Below are 20,545 nucleotides of genomic sequence, written 5' to 3'. Positions count from 1 at the left end.
CGGTGTCACACGCAAGGTGCGGTGGGGATTAACATGACACGTGGAGTAGACCGGCTAAAGACCGGTTTAAAATTGAAATTGAAATCAATTCAGAACATAAATCGGATTAAAATCTATTAAAACTAAATCAAAATTAATAGAATCAATTTTGAAATAAAATTGAAATTTTTAAAAATTTTAAATATTAAATTTAATTAAATAAAAATCAAAATAAAATTAAAACATATAATTCTAATTTTAATTTTAAATTAACACCCTCAATTTTAATTTTAATTATAATTTAGACCCTACCATGATGATGAAGCTTAAGGGACAAATTAATGAAGTATAAGTGTACCAAAGCATATAATATTATACGATTGTTGGATATTATTAGAGCTAACTTCCCTTAATATGATGGTGGTTTAAAGATAAATTGAGCAAAAATTGATGGGCCTATAACATCATAAGAGCTTATTACAGTAAGTAAATGATCTGATATAAAAGGGGCAAAAATAAATCATCCTGCATTGAAAAAGAAATAAAAAATTAAAAGTATACGCAAGAACATGACTTTATGTGATTACATATCATGATTTTAGAAGCCAAGCGTACAAAACAAATATATAAGATCTAATCGGATCAAAATGAATAATAATATGTGGTATGGTCAGAGTATTACATAATCGACCTCATATTAAGGATTTTTAATATATTTATAACTTGTTTTAAGAATTATTAAAAAAAATTTATAATTTAAAAAAATTAAATTTTAAATTTTGAAAAAAAAATCTAACAAAAAATAATATTATTTTTTTCAAGAGATATGAACCTTTATAATGAGAGTTTTATATATATATATATATATATATATATATATATATATATATATATATATATATATATATATATATATATATATATACACTCAAAGTTTCAATAGTTTCATAATTTATCAAAAAGTATAAAGGTGGCCACTTTTGTGCTTTTTTTTTTAAATAAGTTTCATTCCATAATAGCTAAACACATTACAATTTTCAGGCATTTCAATAGCAAATAAAAAGGTTTAAGAAATTCAAAATTAGCCCAAAACATTAGAAACCTTAAAAATTCCTAAGGAGAAGATGCAAGTCTTCCTCCACGCTGTTGCCCTCTTTGAATCAGAATTGGATCGACAAGAAGGAAAAAAAAGATGCGGATGTCTGTAACAAGAGCTTAGTCTGAACTAACGAAGCATCAAGCAAACGCCTACTAAAGCCCAGCATCCCTGTTGGTAATATAACCTCGAGATCAACAAGCAAGCCAAAGATCTAGGCTTCGAGAGGATGGCATCGAGCAAAGCCCACTCGCTAATTAAAGTCCTGCTTAATATTGAGTTTCATAATATGAAATTATCAGATTATTTTTTTAATAAAAATATTATTTTATATATTATTAAAAAAATAATTTAAAAAAAATTATTTTATTATTTTAGTGTTCTTATGATTAAAACTTATCAAATTTAATTTTTAATTATTTTTTAACACTTTTTAACTAGTATACTTAAAAAAATAATTTTTTAATAACAATTTCAACAATAATGCTAAACAAGCCCTTAGTCTCTTTTAGTCTGCAGGGTTGATCATTCAATAGCTGAACATGCTTTGTGACCCTAGAGATGCTTACCGCCTCAACCATAAAGAGAACCCCCACAGAGTTACAATAACTCCAAACTCAAAAGACAAACTATCAATCAACCACAAACAGGTCTTCAAAAATGGATGTCCTTTCCAGAGAACCATCTCAACTTGCATGCAAAACTACCACAAACAGACAACTGCAAAAATCATACATACATCGAATTCAGAGATGCAGACAGTAAACACATAATCCGACTAGCAAGGGGCAGGGGATGAAAAAAAAAAAAAAAAAAAACTGGATTCCAGGAAAGAAACCAAAGAAGCAGAGATTTCTTTTTGTGATGCGCTCTGCTAAAACCTTAATTCGACTTTAGCCGCTTTGTACAATTATTCCAAAAAAATTGACGGTCCTCATTTTCTAATTTTGATTGGATTACTATTTGATGTGGAGAATTGTTATTTATTTTTAAGGTTAATCATGATTATGATTAAATCATAATTATTAATAAACTTTTAATGTTTAACTTAATATTTGATTCAACTAATTATTTAATTTTTTATTTTAATTATAAAAAAATAAAATATAAACTATATGTAAAATTTTAAAAATATTTAATTAAAATGCAGTGAAACGATGAATTTATGCAATAATATACCTAAGGTCATCATTTCTATCACATTAAAAACTCATTAACATTGGAATCATATTCAAAACTATGTGACATCGAATTTTTAAGCTCTGGAAAAATTGGCACACAATGTTTATATTTTTTTTAATTAAACTTTTCTCTTTAAAATCATCACATTTTAATAAAATGTTTTCAAAATTACATATTGTAAATTGAATATTTTTTGACAAATTTTAATCAATAGGGTATTGATAAAATGTGAGCCAATGGCCTGTATTTATTCATTTGTTACCAAAACAAAATCGTTAAAAAAAAAAAAAAAAGAGTTCCAAGACAAAAACAGCCTCTAAACACCTTGTTATTTTATTTGTTTTTTGTCAAAAACATTATATGCTATGCTTTTCCAAAAGCAATTCCAATGCTTTTTTTTCTCTAACCTTAACACTCTTTTTCTCTAACCATGATTAGAATGACATCTTGAACATGTTAAATACCTTGGCATCCACTCTCCCAATTCCAAAGCATCAAAAGAGGAAAGGTCACTGAATTTATCTCCATTTCTCCAGGAAGTAGGAAGCATTCCCATCTTTTCTCTTACCCATTTAAACAGTTACTTGCAAGGCACTTTCTTTAGTGGAGAACCTGAGATAGGTATCACCTCCACTGAAAAGTATCCAATTGAAACTGGCTCCTGTGCATCCAGCAATCCTTCAGAAATGAGAAAGAATACATAACCAGAAAATAAGTAAACAACACAATACTCCTATTCCAACATCCAGCACCAATGGCAAAAGTTCGATTTTGGCTATTAAAAAGGGCAAATTGAGAAAGGGGTCGCATACATTCTTATAGAAATTTCTCAATCCATATTAAAAATTAAAAAAAAAAAATTACAATAGCACTTTACAAAATGTCAAATTGGTAATATATATTCATATATATTGCGTTACCCTTTTTCCATGATGAAGATCAAAACATGGTACTGGCCAAGCCATTGCCCACCCTACCCTCAACCCGTTGCTGACCAGAATTTGATCCAGAGAGTGAACCCATAAAACTTTCACAGACCTCACTCTTGCAAAGAGGACAGGAAGCATTGATCTTCAGCCACTTATCCACACACTCCCTGTGGAAAAAATGCGAACAGGGTAACTCCCTCAGCTCATCATTGTTTGCATATTTTGCCAAACAAATGCAGCAAACCTGTCACAGTTACAATCTCATCACCATTATGAACAAGACAACATCCTCAGAGTATGAATCTGTTATGGCTCATATTTGTCATTGAAAAATTTATTGTTTACTAAAGGCCCCCCAGTAAAGGGAAGAGCTCTACCAATAGTAAAGAATATTTTTGTTTAGCCTGTCAGCAGTTAGTTGGGGGTGTAGAAGCATGTCACATATAGGAGAAAAAGATATAGAAATGGGGATAATAATGGGCATATGGGCACGTGAGTAGAGGGAAGTTGTTGCTGGGAATCTGATGAAGTAGTTATTAGTAATTTGAGGGAAATTGTAAGTAGCTGTAGTTGTTGGAGGAGGTTAGAGCAGTTATAGGGATTGGAGGGAAAATTGTAAGTAGTTGCAGATGTTGAAGGAGGTTAGAGCAGTTATAGGAATTGGAGGAAAATGCGTATAAAAAGGATTTAGCTTACTTGTAATTGGCATTCTGAATTCTGGATGAATAATACTACTCTTTTCTCTTCTTCTTGATCTTCCTATCTTCTGTCTTTCTCTTTTCTTCTCTATTTCATCTATCTTTCTATCTTCTTCTTATTCTACCTTCTTCTTCTTCTACCTTCTGTTAGGGTTTCTACCTGACATTTGGTATCAGAGCTTGTGTGTGGGTGGGCTTGGTCTGGAATTGGATTGTTGAGAGTCGCAAGGCATGACTAGGTCTGTTGTGGTGGGTCCGGAGGCTGTAAGACTGGCGGATCTAGAGGAACAAGTTAGGGTTCTTCATGGGCATTTTCGGGATACCAGAAGGGATGTGGAGAAACTTAGAGGAGATATGAAACAGGTAGGGGAGGAAATTAACAAGAATGCTAAGGAATCTAATAGAAATGTTGTGGAATGTAAACAACCAATTGAGGGATTGGCATCTGCAACGAGGGGATTAGCTGCTGCTGTGGGAAAATTGCTAGAAAGTACGGGCAAAGAAGTGGATCCTGGGGAAAAAGATTCTAATTTGGGAAGTGGGAAAGGATTGTTACCTATTCCAAAGGAGTTGGTTAATGGGCAGAATGAGGGTTAAAGTAATTCCAGTTCTGCAATTAATTCAGAAAAATTCCAGAAAATGCTTCCTAAAATTAAGTTGGTGGCCTTTGAAGGGGGGGGATCCAAGAGCTTGGATTAGGAAATGTTGTAAATATTTTGAGGTTTATGAAGTTCCAAAGGAAAAGAGGGTTGCAATAGCAAGTTTATATTTGATTAACAAGGCTGATGCTTGGTATCATAACTAGATTAAGGGAAGACTCAATCAGTCCTGGGAAGTGTTTGAAACAGATCTGTGCAAAAGGTTTGGGGAACAAGGATTGGAGGATATTGTTGAAGAGTTTATGAAAATTAGGCAAGAAGGGTCTGTTAATGATTATCAAGACAAATTTGAAGATATAAGGGTACAAATAGAGAGAGTTTTGCCTGCATTGGATGAGAACTATTTCTTGTCAGGGTTTATAGGGGGTCTGAGGGATGAAATTAGGCCTATGGTGAGGATGTTTAGGCCTATTAATCTTGCTTATGCCTTCGAAATAGCAAAGTTGCAAGAACAATTGCTGCAATACAGTGGCAAGTTATCTCCTAAACCTATTTTCAGTCCTTATAAACCAATTTCTTCTAATACCAGTCCTGCATTCACTCAAAATAACCCATCTCTAACATATTAAACTTCTCAATTGCATCAGAATTTTCCCTATCCAACCAAATCTCCAAATGATAGTTCAAAACCTAAAACCATCTCTGCAAATTCTGCAAAACCTACTTCTGTTGCAAGTATCGGTTCTGTTGCAAGTATCGGTTCTGTCAACCAAAGTACAACCAGGAATTCTAAACCAGCTAGAACCTGTTATAGATGTGGAGATAAATTTTTTCCAGACCACCATTGTAAGCCTAAAACAACCCTAGCTATGCAATTGGAGGAGCATGATCAGAAGAGTGTGGAAGAGGCAGTAGAGGAAGGAATAGTGCTTATGGCAGAAGAGGAATTACATAAGGACCAACCTGAAATGACCCTTTCAATTCATGCAATTGAGGGTAGTCAGGGTATGGACACTATCAAACTTATTGGAACATACAAAGATAGGCAGTTGGTGATTCTTGTGGATAGTGGTAGCACTAATACATTTTTGGATGAAAGAATTGTTAAGGAATTAAAGATTCCTCTGGTACAGATTCCTCCCTCAGTAGTGAGAGTGGCTGATGGCAGAACAATAGTGAATTCTACCATGTGCCCCGTTTTTCATTGGCAAGTCCAGAAGCATCAATTTTCTTTCCCTGTGAGGATTTTAGATTTGGGGAGTTTTGATATAATACTTGGAGTGGATTGGATGAAGAGTGTTAATCCTATACTTTTTGATTTTGAAGGGTTAAAGATTTCTTTTCGTAAGGATGGAAATAAGGTAACATTATAAGGAACCGAGGATGGTGGTGAATCTTGTGTATTGCAGGAATGTGTTAGTTTTGGGAAATTAATTCACAGGCAAGGACACGATTTTCAATCACCTCTCTTTTATGTGGAGCAGTTGGCACCATCTGTTGCAGGTTCTTTTCTGCAACAAGAGAATTTCTTGTGTTCATTCTCTAAAGGTACTATACATCCTTCTATTCAATCTCTTCTTGATAAACACCGCCATATCTTGGAAGAACCAACTTCCTTGCCTCCTTTTAGATCCCATAACCATAGTATTCCCTTATTGCCAGGCGCAAACCCTATTAATGTAAGACCATACAAGTATCCCCATTACCAAACAATTGAAATTGTGAAACTTGTGAATGATATGTTAACCTCAAAAGTAATTCAGCCAAGCTCTAGCCCATTTTCTTCACCAGTTCTTTTAGTAAAGAAGAAAGATGGAACATGGAGGTTTTATACTGATTATAGGACATTGAATGATAGTACTGTCAAAAATAAATTCCCTATTCCTATGATTGAGGATTGTTATGGAAAGTCAATCACTATGTTATGGAAAGTCAATCACTATATTATTTCTTTGTATATTTTGTATTCTGTATTCCTATTTAGGATTTCTTATTTAGGATTTCTTCCTAATTAGTAGAATACAATTATAGGAATCAATTGTACATATATACCCATGTACAGATTAATTGAAATCAATGAGAATCATCTCTTTCTGCATGGTATTAGAGCAGGTCATCAATCTAGGATGTATTTATTCTCACTACCCAGCTCAGGAGAGACCTTGGCCGCCGACCGGCCGTTTCAACCCCGATCAACATCGCCGGCGTCGCCTCAACCCCCTCATTCCACCACTGTGTGCTGTTGCTTGATCCAGTATACCATTAAATGACTTCTGAGATTTGTCTCTCAGATCCTATTTCGGTATTTGCTTGATTTGTGATTTTGGATTATTTTGCTGCTATAAGTACTTTGGATTAGCGTTTCGGTTAGTTTTCTTTGTCTCAACAAATGGCAGGCAATAAGAATGTTATTTCTGATGTAATTCCAGTGATGACTAAGATCACGGAACACAAACTTAATAGTTCGAATTACCTGGAGTGGAGTAAGACTGTTAGGGCCTATTTGCGTAGCATTGATAAGGATGATCACCTTACTAAAGATCCACCCACTGATGATACACGACAAACTTGGCTAAGGGAGGATGCTCGGTTGTTTTTGCAGCTTCGGAACTCGATTCATAGTGAGGTAATTAGTTTAATTAATCACTGTGTATTTGTTAAGGAATTGATAGATTAATTAGATTTTCTGTATTCTGGTAAAGGAAATATCTCCCTTATTTATGATGTTTGTAAGGCATTCTACCGTGCTGAGAAAGAGGATAAGTCTCTCACGGCTTATTTTATGGATTTTAAACGAGTATATGAGGAACTTAATGTATTGTTGCCTTTTAGCCCTGATGTGAAAGTTTAGCAGGCCCAACGGGAGCAACTGGCTGTTATGAATTTTCTTGCAGGCCTTCCTTCAGAGTATGAGACTGCTAAATCTCAAATTCTCTCCAGTCCTGAGATTTCCTCTTTGCATGAAACGCTCACACGGGTCCTTCGTACAGAGAGTACTCAATCTTTACAGCCTGCCAGTAGTGCTCTTATTAACCGTAATCCGAATGGACAACAGGGTAATAGAAGAGGAAGTAGAGGAGGAATTACAGGCAACAGAAGTAATCAGCGTAATGGAGAGGCTAGTTCTAATCAGGACTCAAGAGGAGTCATTTGTTATTATTGCCATGAACCTGGCCATACAAAATATAATTGTCTGCAATTTCAGAGGAAAAATCAGCGATCACCGATGGCAAATATGGCAGCAGAGAATTCTACAGTATCTTCCTCTGAGAAAACTATTTTGGTATCTGCAGAGAATTTTGCACAATTTTCCCAGTATCAGGCATCTCTAATGCCTACCAGTTCCTCACATCGCGATCACGAGTCAGGTAAATCCACTACATGCCTTGTGTCTTCTTCATCCAAATGGGTTATTGATTCTGGTGCAACAGATCACATGACAGGTAATTCTAGTCTTCTATCTGCTTTTCAGTCTAATCTCACTTCCTCTACCGTTACTTTAGCTGATGGTTCTACTTCTTGTGTCATGGGTTCTGGAACTGCGAACCCGACTTCGTCAATTTCTTTGTCTTCTGTTTTGTGTCTACCAAAATTCTCTTTTAATCTACTTTCTGTTAGTAAACTTACTCGTACCTTAAATTGTTCTGTTTCCTTTTTTCCTGACCAGTTTTTATTTCAGAATCTTACGACGAAGCAGATTATTGATAGAGGACGCGAGTCAGGTGGTCTCTACATTCTGGAAAATCATGTACCGCGGTCGCTTGTTTGCTCCAGTATCTTAACACCTCTTGAAGCCCATTGTAGATTGGGTCATCCTACTTTGTCTACCATGAAAAAGCTGTGTTCTCAATTTCAGTCTTTATCAGTACTAGAATGTGAGTCGTGTCAGTTTGCAAAACATCATCGTTTGCCTTCTGTGTCTAGAGTCAATAAATGGGCTTCATCCCCTTTCGAGTTAGTTCATTCTGATGTTTGGGGTCCTTGTTCTGTTACATCTAAAACTGGATTTCGTTATTTTATTACTTTTGTTGATGATTACTCTCGTGTTACCTGGTTATATTTAATGAAGAATCGTTCTGAGTTGTTTTCTATCTTTTGTGCCTTTTGTAATGAAATCAAAACTCAATTTAATATTTTTGTGCGCATATTAAGAAGTGACAATACCAAAGAATACTTCTCAACACAATTTCAACCTTATATGACACAAAATGGCATTCTTCATCAGTCTTCCTGTGTGAATACCCTATCCCAAAATGGCGTGGCCGAAAGAAAAAATCGTCATCTTCTTGAGGTAACTCGTGCTCTTCTTTTTCAAATGAAAGTACCTAAACACTTTTGGGCGGATACAGTTTCTAAGGCATGTTTTTTTATCAATCGTATACCGTTTTCTGTTCTTAATGGGGATATTCCTTATACTACTTTGTTTCCTACAAAATCTTTGTTCCCTATTGAACCCCGTATTTTTTGTTGTACCTATTTTGTGCGTGATGTTCGTCCACAGGTTACTAAATTGGATCCAAAATCTCTCAAATGTGTCTTCTTTGGGTACTCTCGGCTCTAAAAAGGGTACCGTTGTTTCTCTCCTACTCTTAATCGTTATCTTGTTTCTGCAGATGTCACATTTTTTGAGTCCACTCCATTTTTTCCTCCATCATCTGTGTATGAGAGTCAGGGGGAGGAGGATGATCTCTTAATATATACTGTCCAACCAATGTCTAGTCCTCTCCCACAGCCTGTTCCTTCTGTCTCTAGACCTACTCGACCTCCCGTTATTCATGTTTATTCCAGGAGATTGGAGATTCCTGACTCAGATCCTCCACCAGCTACTTCGTTGGGAGATCCTGTACCTCATACTGACCATGATTCTGATCTAGACTTACCCATTGTTCTTCGTAAAGATAAACATTCATGTACTTACCCTATCTCTTCTTTTGTTTCTTATAATCAATTGTCTTCTTGTTCTCGGTGTTTTGTTACTTCTTTAGACTCTGTTCCTATCCCTAATCATCGCTGACGAGGCAATCGCCTCGCCCCGGGCTGGTGTGATGCTATGAAAGAGGAAATGGAGGCTTTAGATGCTAATGGTACATGGGAACTATTACCTTTGCCCACTAGTAAGAAAGCTATTGAATGCAAATGGGTATTTACAGTAAAGGCAAATCCTTATGGTTCTGTGGCTAGGTTAAAAGCACGCCTTGTAGCAAAAGGATATGCTCAGACATATGAGTTTGATTACTCTGATACTTTTTCTCCTGTAGCTAAACTTACTTCTATTCGCTTGTTTATCTCTTTAGCAGCTACATATGATTGGCCCCTGCATCAATTGGATATCAAGAATGCTTTCCTTCATGGTGATCTTCAGGAGGAGTTGTATATAGAGCAACTACCTGGATTTGTTGCTCAGGGGGAGTTGGGTAAAGTTTGTAGGCTTCGAAAGTCTCTTTATGGCTTGAAACAAAGTCTTAGGGCATGGTTTGGGAGATTCAGTGAAGCAATACAGGAATTTGATATGCAAAAGAGTAAATGTGATCACTCAGTATTTTATAGGCAATCTGAGGCAGGTCTAATTCTCTTGATAGTCTATGTGGATGACATTGTTATCACTGGGAGTGACTCTGCAGGTATTTTATCTCTTAAAACCTTCCTCCAAACTCAGTTTCAGACCAAAGACTTGGGATTGTTAAAGTATTTCATGGGTATCGAAGTTATGAGAAGTAAGAAGGGTATTTTCTTGTCTCAAAGAAAATATGTCCTCGATCTATTGACAGAGATAGGAAAATTAGGTGCTAAGCCTTGTAGCGCACCAATGACTCCAACTTTACAACTGTTAGCAGGGGATAGTGAGTTGTTTGAAGATCCAGAGAGATACAGGAGATTGGTAGGAAAATTGAACTACCTTACTACCACTCAGACCGACATTGCTTATGCCGTTAGTGTGGTAAGTCGATTATGTCTTCCCAACCGTTGCTCATTGGAAAGCCTTGGAACAAATTTTGTGTTATCCAAGGGCGCCCAGAAGAGGTTTGCTATATGGTAATCATGGGCATTTGAATGTTGAATGTTTTTCAGATGCCGACTGGGCTGGATCTAAGGTTGACAGGAGGTCAACTACTGGATATTGCGTTTTTATTGGAGGAAATTTGGTGTCTTGGAAAAGCAAGAAGCAGAGTGTAGTTTCTCGATCTAGTGCTGAATCCGAATACAGAGCCATCGCACAATCAGTATGTGAGGTAATGTGGATACTTCAATTACTAGATGAGACAGGTTTTAAGACCTCCCTGCCTGCGAAATTGTGGTGTGATAATCAAGCTGCTCTTCATATTGCTTCTAATCCGGTGTTTCATAAGCGGACCAAACATATTGAGATTGATTGTCACTTTATTCGTGAAAAGATTCAACAACAGATCATCTCAACAGGACACATCAAAACTGGAGAGCAGTTAGGAGATATTTTCACAAAAGCTCTGAATGGAGCTAGGATTGACTACATTTGTAACAAGTTGGGCATAATTAACATCTATGCTCCAACTTGAGGGGGAGTGTTATGGAAAGTCAATCACTATGTTATGGAAAGTCAATCACTATATTATTTCTCTGTATATTCTGTATTCTGTATTCCTATTTAGGATTTCTTATTTAGGATTTCTTCCTAATTAGTAGAACACAATTATAGAAATCAATTGTATATATATACCCATGTACAGATTAATTGAAATCAATGAGAATCATCTCTTTCTACAAGGATTTATTGGATGAACTACGTGATGCTAAGATGTTTTCTAAAATAGATTTGAGAGTTGGTTATCATCAGATTCGTATGCAGACTGGGGACATTCCAAAAACTGCCTTTAAGACACACCAAGGGCAAACATTCCAAAAACTGCCTTTAAGACACACCAAGGGCATTGTGAATTAATTGTTATGCCCTTTGGGTTGACTAATGCCCCTGCTACATTTCAAGGGTTGATGAATCACATATTCCAGGAATATCTTGGGCAGTTTGTGCTGGTTTTCTTTGATGATATTCTCATTTACAGCCCAGATTTAGAATCTCACTTGGAGCATTTAGAAGCTGTCTTCAGGGTGTTGCAGGACCAGCAGCTCTTTGCTAAGATATCCAAGTGTTCTTTTGGGCAGGACCAGGTGGATTATCTTGGCCACATCATCTCTAGAGAAGGTGTAGCTACAGATCCAGAAAATATACAGTCCATACTCTCATGGCCTGTCCCTTCTTCAGTTAAAGAGTTGAGGAGTTTTCTTGGCCTCACGGGTCACTACATAAAATTTATTAAACAATATGGGGTTATTTGTAAAACATTAACTAATTTACTCAAGAAGGATGGGTTTAAGTGGTCTTCAGCTGCTCAAAAGACTTTTGAGTCACTTAAAGCAGCTATGTCTTCACCATCAGTATTGTCCCTTCTAGATTTTACACAACCCTTTGTAGTGGAGACGGGTGCAAGCAGTATGGATATGGATGCTGTTCTACAACAACATGGCCATCCTATAGCTTATATTTCAAAAGCTTTTGGAGTGAGGAATCAAGCTCTTTCAGTCTATGAAAAAGAGCTATTGGCCATTACATATGCTGTCTCTAAATGGAAACATTATCTGGAACAGGGCACCTTTTATATCAAGACTGATCATGAAAGCATCAAGTATCTATTGGAGCAAAGACTTCACACAAATTTGCAGCAAAGAGGAATTTATATGTTGTTGGGGCTAGATTATAAAATTCTTTATAGAAGAGGCAGTGATAATAAGGCTGCAGATGCTCTCTCCAGGAGGCCACATTCTGCTACTCAAGGGATTTATGCACTTCATTCTGTAATTGTTCCAACTTGGAAAAACCATTTGATTGCCAGTTATGAGCAAGATGATAAAGCTAATACTTTAGTGGCTCAACTTTCAGTAGATGTTGCTGCTCATTCCAAGTATCAGTTGAAGCAAGGGATATTGTATTATGAAGGAAGGTTGTATGCGGGCATTAGTGGGGATTTAAGGAAGAAACTGATTGCTCAATATCATAATAGTGCAATAGGGGGTCATTCTGGCATGCACACCACTTATTTGAGATAGCAAAAGCATTTTTACTGGCCTAGTATGCATTCAGATGTGTTTCAGTGGGTGCAACAATGTGCTGATTGTGCTCAGTGCAAGGGAGATAATTCTGCTTATCCAGGGTTGTTGCAGCCCCTTCCATTGCCTTCTCAAGCTTGGCAGCACATCACCATGGATTTCATTGAGCAACTTCCTAAATCAAAGGGGCAAAGACACCATCTTGGTTGTAGTTTGCAGTTATACCAAGTATGGCCATTTTTTGGCTTTGTCTCACCCTTTTACAGCATCTACAGTAGCTCAGATTTTCTTGAACAATATTTACAAGCTGCATGGGTCCCCTATCTCTATTGTTACTGATAGAGATAAGCTGTTCACTAGCTTGTTCTGGAAAGAATTCTTTAAACAGTTGGGAACTACTCTCTCTTGTAGCAGTGCTTATCATCCCCAAACGGATGGGCAAACTGAGAGTTTGAATCAGTGCTTAGAAGCCTATTTGAGGTGTATGTGTCATCACCAACCTTAGTCTTGGAGTGGGTGGTTGCCTCTAGCTGAATGGTGGTATAACTCTACCTATCATAGCTCCATAAAAATGACCCCTTTTGAGGGCTCATATGGGTATTATCCCTCTGATTTCCTTGCTGTTTTACCTATTAAAACTCCAGTTCAGGCTGTCACTGACTTTTATGTTCAAAGACAGCAAAACCATGATATTTTGAAAACCAATTTGGAGCAAGTTAGAAACAAGATGAAGCAACTAGCAGATAAGAAAAGAAGAGAGTGAGAATTTCAGGAAAGTGATTGGGTTTATTTGAAGCTTCAGCCTTATAAACAGAGCTCTTTGGCATTAAGGAAAAACTTAAATTGGCAGCTAAATTTTATGGGCCTTTTCAAGTTTTAAAGAGAGTGGGACAAGTTGCCTATAAGCTGCAGTTGCCTGAAAATGTAGCCATTCACCCTGTATTTCATGTTTATCTCCTTAAAAAGAGGCTAGGAGATAATGTGGTGCCTCAAACACAGTTGCCTGCTATGCACAAGAATGAAATTATTGTGGCTCCTGCTGGTTTTCTTAACACCAAAACTGTGGAGAGAGGAGTCAGCAAGTAGTCCAAGACTTGGTAAAGTGGACTAATTTGTCTGATGAGAAAGCCACTTGGAAAGACAGAAGCTTTTTACTGGCCCAGTTCCCTGACTTCCAGCATTCTTGGGGTGAAGAATGCTCTCATGGAGAGGGTATTGTTACATATAAGAGAAAAAGATGTAGAAATAGGGATAATAATGGGCATATGGGCACGTGAGTAGACGGACTTTGTTGCTGGGAATCTGTTGAAGTAGTTATCAGTAATTGGAGGAAAATTTTAAGTAGTTGTAGTTGTTGGAGGAGGTTAGAGTAGTCATAGGAATTGGAGGGAAAATTGCAAGTAGTTGCAGTTGTTGAAGGAGGTTAGAGCAGTTATAGGAAGAGGGAAATGTGTATAAAAAGGATTTAGCTTACTTGTAATTGGCATTCTGAATTTTGGATGAATAATAGTACTTCTCTTTTCTCTGCTTCTTGATCTTCCTATCTTCTCTCTCTCTCTCTCTCTTTTCTTCTCTACTCCATCTATCTTTCTATCTTCTTCTTCTTCTACCTTCTGTTAGGGTTTCTACCTGACAATGCAACACTCCTACGGTACGGTATTGATGGTCTAGGGTGTTCTTATTATTGGGGTGATTATGTAAATCTTGACCCTATTTGTGTAACGATAAGGCTGTGTTTAGTAAAATGTTAAAAAATCAAAAATTAAATATTACTCTTGTAAATTTTCACCTTCAAAGAGGATAATTATTAACCTAGGCCCTCATAGGTTAACATTTAACCCCTCAAGAAGGTATAAATATTAATGAGGTGAAAAGTTAACCTAATATCTCTAAGTATCTAAACAACATTAATGAGAGGTTAAAAGTTACAAGGGTAACAATTACCCATTTACCCCATGTTAACCTCGTACCAAAACACCCCTATAGATTAACTCCAGAGCAAAGAGTCTTTTATAAATAGGACTATAAAATTTTCACTGTCAATAGTGAAGAAGCAGGCAACTGTCCATAGATGTAAACACACTTGCCGAACCACATAAAATTCTTGTGTTTGTGTTTCTCCCTCTCTTTTAATCTACATGTGTACGTGTTTATTGTTGTGTTTTGTTAACAGTATGTGCCATAAACACAGCAACTGAAAGTAAAGGTTTACAAGAAGGGACCAGGACAGATGATTTAGGAAGCTCTTACCGCATCTTCCCCAGAGATCACACGCTCCTGTTCTGTTCCCGCAGCCACAATTCCACCATCACCAGCACCCCAGTTGCTATCTCCATCATCACAATTTCTATTTTGATTCTCCTTAAACTTGTATGTTGGTAAGGCATCAATTGATTCCGCTGTGGCTCCTCTGGTTTGCCCCAGATCCTCTCTAAACCCAAGAAGAGAAATTATACAAGGCAAGCAGCAGCAGATCGTTGCACACAAAATGAAGGGCATAGCATATCCAATACAGCTAAAGGTAAGAAACACTATACATAACCTGCAAAGTAAGAGGACACAAGAATGATGTTGTGCTCTCTCAAGTCTCAAATGAATGTTAAAGGAACAAAGTGAAAATGTAACTGAGCAGCACCTATACATGTTTGGAGCCTCACTAGCAGAGGAATGCCCTCCAAATATCCACACATTGCCAACCACAAACCAAACTGCGAAAAAACAATCAAGAGCCATTTTGAAGTATTCAACCAGAGTCTTGAGTCTGCAAGCCAACAAGTTCATTTGATCAATAACTTTTTTAATTGTAGAACTTTGATCAATAACTTTTTTATTTGTAGAACCAGGTATCAAATTTAAACAAGACTTTCTTTTTTTTTTTATTTTGATAAATTTCAACTAGCAAACAAAAAGAATTAATATGACAACACTGCAAAGAACTATGACAACACAACTACAGTGCCATCAACAATAGATGTAAACCAAGTTCATGGCACTAAATGAATGAACTTAAGTAAAAAGAGTATGAATTCTTGATCAACACTGCAAAGAAAGAAATAGGATGCACATGAATATTCCAAATCCACAACACAGAGAGCTAGTGTCCAGTCCCACACTTAACACATTCCTGGACTTTTCCCTCTTCCAAACACCTCGCCTGGACAGAGTTAAAGCCTTAGCCCTTTTCTTTTATACAAATTCCAATATCTGCTAAACATGGCAGAAGTATCTACACACTGCAGAAAGAAAGGGATACGCTACCCTACTGAGTCGCTCACTATTATCCATCATTAGTAAATGACTCCATGAGTAACACATCTAGAGCCTAGAGGAAATTGAAGTGAGAATACTACCAATTGAGATATTGAGGAAAAGAATAGCATTGTGTGGGCTGTAACTGTATGCTAGATCCACGTGGAGCTTCAATAGCTAATAATGAATAAAGCATCACCGTACAAAAAAATAAAATTAAAGTAAAAAGATTGAAACAGCATTTCTCATATAAACAACCACACAGGACAAAAAAATTTTCTCCCAACAAGGACAATAAAACTCCAAGACCTAGCCAAGCAAATATGTTTAACAACAACAAAAATAACAATCAGAATTCATACCTTGCATTTACTGCTCCAACATTTTGACCACCTCTAGGTGACGTAACAGCAGTTCGGTGATCAACTGCTTCTGAATTTCTGCTGACTGATACAGAATAGGGTCCTGCTGGAACACTAATATGCGTAGAACCTTGACGAGGTTGAGCTGAATCTTGCCCCAAAACCTGGCTGCGTTGTCGGTAACGCCAATAAAGAAGAGGAAGGGTTGCAACACATCCAGATGCATAACCAACAATCCATTCAAACAATGGAGCTCGTGGATGCTCATTCCTTGACACAGACAAAACAACAATCGATGCAACAATCTGGCTAATAGTGAGTACCATTTCAACAGAAATCCATAAACCAGAGTTCAACGGGCTCCTGCGTCGACGAGCTTCACCTCTCCTTACAAAGGATGAGTTCTGGGTGTTTGGTCCGTTAGATGAAAATGTTGAAGGTTGAGAAATGGGTGTTCTCACACTGGTTGAAGATCTGTTTTCAAGAGGCGAGGCTTCCAAACCACTAGAAGTTCTATCATGAGATGTTGATGGGGAGGCAACACTGCTTCTTGGTATGTCAATAATGTGCTCACTACTGTTAAGACTCTCAGGTCTCTCCATTAACAATGGGAAGGTTTCAGTTTTACTTTCAGAGTCCCGCTTTGTTGAGGAAACATCCATCTAAGTCCACCAACACAACTGGAAATGACAGAAGCATAGAATCTCAGAAAGAGATTACCAACTTGATGTCACTTCGCAAATGCACATAACAGAACAGGTGTTACTCTTGTCCCAATACTTTAACAAGTTGAAACCTGAAACTCAAATTACTGTACACCACTAGCAGTGGATAATTTAACAATCTGGATTCTGTTTAACAAAAAAAATAAAATGGTATCAGCATCATAATTGACTTCATTTTCCCTTCAAAAGACATGAATATGAACTTGTGTTGCTGAAATTCAATGATCAAGTAGACCAAGAAAATCTTCGATTTCATCAGGAAACAAAATTTATTTAAAAAAAAAAAAAAAGACCCCAATACCCGTCCTTGACGGAAATGACGAGGAAATTGCCAAAATTGTCGGTAAAAAAATTGAGAAGACGACAAAGACACAATTTCAAATCCATCTTACAAGAGGAGAAATCAAAAGTATAGAAGGGCAAAAGATTCAGTTACCCATCACACAAGAACTAACCCTATATTTGGTCACTGAGAAAATTATATAGGATAATCACTCGCTTATCTTAGTTTTCACATCAACCAAACAGATTAATATCAAACACTACTCAGTGAGAAAACATTAGTTCCAAAAAATTATCAGCTTAAGCACAAAGAACAGATTCAAAGAAAACCCCAAAATTCAACTCATTCAACAAGAATTAAACATCCAGGTAATATTAAATCAGCTTTTGGATCACTACAAGACTGAAAAGCCCTAACGAATTGAAACGTTGACTAGGGTCCATTGGAAAGAACCAAAGAACACGTAAATTGAGAAAGAGGATCGAACCAGTTTGGATTGCAGAAAAGAGCGAGAGCTACAAAGAGAGAAGAAGAAAAAGAAGAAGAGGATGAAGTGAAACGACGTCGCTTTATGCGCATAGTGATTATGCTAATTTTGAGTGCATTTCGTTGCTTTCTTTTTGAAAAGAGGGAGGATAAAGAGTCAGCTTTCGGCCTCCATTGCTTCGATGCGCGGTCCGCCAGTGTACATATTCCCTCTCACTTCTTTTTTTTTTTCCTTTTCTTTTTCTGTTTTCTTTTAATCTTGATTTTTAGGTTTAAAATTTGAAATCAAATTAATAACGGATATAAGTCAAAATAAATTCATGAATCAAATAAGTTGAAAATGATATTTTAGCCTCAATTAATTTACAATTTTTTGTTAAATTCAAATAAATTTAATTTTTGGAAAAAAAATTCTAGTTTTTATTATTATATTATTAATGTTAATATTTTAAATATTAACATTATTTATTATTTTTTAATTAAAATAAAAAATAAAAAAATAACATAACCCAGAAACTGAAACCATTATTATATATTATTAAATGAGGGCACACTTTTACCCCTCTTAAAAATAGTAAAATTACCATCTTGCCCTCCTTTTTGCACTTTTTTACTTTCGTATCTGAGTTATATGTGTGGAAATGTAGAGAACGATGGGCCCATATGTCCTGAATTCTCATATTATTAGCCATTTCTCCCAATTATATTTTATTAATGATGAAATAATTAATTGCCACGTCAATGTGTGAGGTATAGAAATAGACTCAAAGCCGCCAGATCAAATTTTATATCATGATTTGAAGATGGCAACGGATGCTAATAAGGTGAATACATATATTTTATCATAACATACATTTATACGAATACATTTAAACAGTTAATAATTTTATTATTATTTATAGTAGTAAAAAAATATTTCATCATTCATTTTTAAAGTGATCTTTCCACTTAGCCAATCAATATATTTTTATTTTTTGTATTAAAAATTTAAGTCGTTATCAATATATTATATTAAAAATTATAAATAAATATAAATTATTATAAAAAATAATAATAATCTAAAGAATTAATTTAATTAATCCTCATACTATAAAATAATAAATAAAATTCTAAAACATGTGATATGAAAATTCTATATAAAAAATATTAAATTAAGAGAAAATATTATTCTAATTTGAATTTGGCTACATATTCAATTATTGAAGTAGAAAATATAGATAAATGTATAACTTTCTGAAATGTTGGTTCATTGATCAACGTGACATGCAATACTCTTGTTGTCGTTTCTGAATGCCTTTTCAAGAAAAGTTAATAAAATGTGCTCTATTAATTGGTCTATATTTAATTTCATATATTTTAAAGTAGGAATATATTTTATTTCAGCTCACATTATAATAGTGAAATTAATAGAGCACCTTTATATTTTTTTGATCTCAACTCTCAAATATGTTATGTCAGTTGTAATATTTCAAACTAATAAAAAAAAAAAAAGCCATCACTTTTCCTTTATATTTGAATATTAGAAATATAAAATTGTGTCTTTTTAATTAAATATAAGTAAATTTTAATTATCATTTTGCAATAAATAAATATAAAATTTATCTAATAGCACAAAAATAAATTATTATTGGTGAAATATAATATGACAAATTATATAATAAAAAAATATAATACAAAATTTTATTATTAAATTATATTCGATTCAATGTATTATAAAAAGTGAATATTAAATATTATGTTATTAATATTAATTGGCGTTAAATTAAACTATATACACAATTATTATGTAATATTTAAAGGATAATGTAACACCCTCCCGGTAGCAACTCCGTACATTCTACTGTTCCGGTGACCAGTGTCGGTCCGGACAACTAGAACGTCCGGAAAAATATTTAAACTAAAGTGAGGGACCATAATTAACTCAAATATTAATAAGAAACATTTAGTAAAAATTTTAGAAATAAAATACAATCAAGTCAAATAAGCCAGTGCTCAAGTCATGGGCAACCCAGAGGGAAGTTGTGGTTCTCGCAACTAAGAGCCCTAGACCCGGGTAAAAATTCATAAAATAATTATTGGGACTCCAGAGAAGGGTCATTGAGGTTCCTATGGCATTAGAATGCCAAGAAAATATTTAGAAAAATTTTTCAATCGGTACAGACAATTTTGACCCATTAAGCCAAACGGAGGGCATTTTGGTCATTTCGCCTTCAGAGGTGATTTTTGGCCGACTTGTTCAGTTAAGTAAATAATTAATATGACGTAAAATATGAAGAAACATTACTAAAAATTAAATTGAAATTGAGTAGTGATGAAAAGAAAAGAAAAATCCATAAAAATGCCAAATATGACATCATTATGATGTCATTTAAAAGTCTCCACCAATTATAATTAAACAACCGTATCATTAACTAATAAAAGAGACAAAAATAGACCAAAAGAATTAAAAAAATGCAGCTGCCTTCTTCTTCTCCAATTCCAGCCGAAATCTTGCTTAGCCAAACCTCCATTGACATCTTCAAAAAAGCTTCATTTCTCTCCTCTTTTCACCATAATTCCTCCTACCCCTTTCACTAAAAATTATCCTTGCACCTTGCATAACCTTTTGGCAACAAAGAAAAGGAAAGGAAGTGAAGTTTTGAGCTTGGGAAAAATCTGCCTACAAGAGGTTAGTGCACCTATCTACTTAAAACTTTTACTTTCCATGTTAGTAACTTGAATTGAGTAAGAATTTGTAACTTAAATGAACAAAAATTATGTGTATACATACTATGGATTTCGGCAGCCCTATGGAAGGAATGGGTTTGATAGTTTTGATGGACTTAAAGTGGACTAGAGATCATGTTTGAAGTACATAATTATGTGGATAATGACTTAG

The 20,545-nt window shown here is 35.4% G+C and overlaps 1 protein-coding gene across 6 annotated transcripts; it reads right to left on the bottom strand.

Moving 5' to 3' along the window:
* Positions 1–1,630: 1,630 nt before the first annotated feature.
* Positions 1,631–17,893, bottom strand: LOC110668836 (E3 ubiquitin-protein ligase At1g63170). Of its 6 annotated transcripts, XR_009148275.1 has the most exons (7): positions 17,669–17,893; positions 16,174–17,024; positions 15,198–15,323; positions 14,813–15,104; positions 3,178–3,430; positions 2,722–2,918; positions 1,631–1,795 (listed from the first exon to the last, which is right to left on the bottom strand). XR_009148275.1 is itself a non-coding variant. In XM_058145751.1 (6 exons), exons 2-5 carry the CDS (start codon positions 16,833–16,835, stop codon positions 3,197–3,199), a joined length of 1,314 nt encoding a protein of 437 aa, XP_058001734.1. In that variant the 5' UTR covers positions 16,836–17,024; positions 17,669–17,893; the 3' UTR covers positions 2,570–2,935; positions 3,178–3,196. The 6 variants fall into 6 exon arrangements, 5 of the variants coding, with proteins under 5 accessions (XP_058001734.1, XP_058001733.1, XP_058001735.1 ...); XM_058145751.1 differs by lacking the exon at positions 1,631–1,795 and having other exon boundaries at positions 2,570–2,935; XM_058145750.1 differs by lacking the exon at positions 1,631–1,795 and having other exon boundaries at positions 2,570–2,918.
* Positions 17,894–20,545: the final 2,652 nt, after the last annotated feature.

The sequence above is a fragment of the Hevea brasiliensis genome, chromosome 4 (genome assembly GCF_030052815.1).
Source record: "Hevea brasiliensis isolate MT/VB/25A 57/8 chromosome 4, ASM3005281v1, whole genome shotgun sequence".
In the NCBI taxonomy this organism is placed as follows: domain Eukaryota; kingdom Viridiplantae; phylum Streptophyta; class Magnoliopsida; order Malpighiales; family Euphorbiaceae; genus Hevea; species Hevea brasiliensis.
Note: the sequence above shows the minus strand (reverse complement) of the source record. Positions and strands in the feature narration are given on the sequence as shown.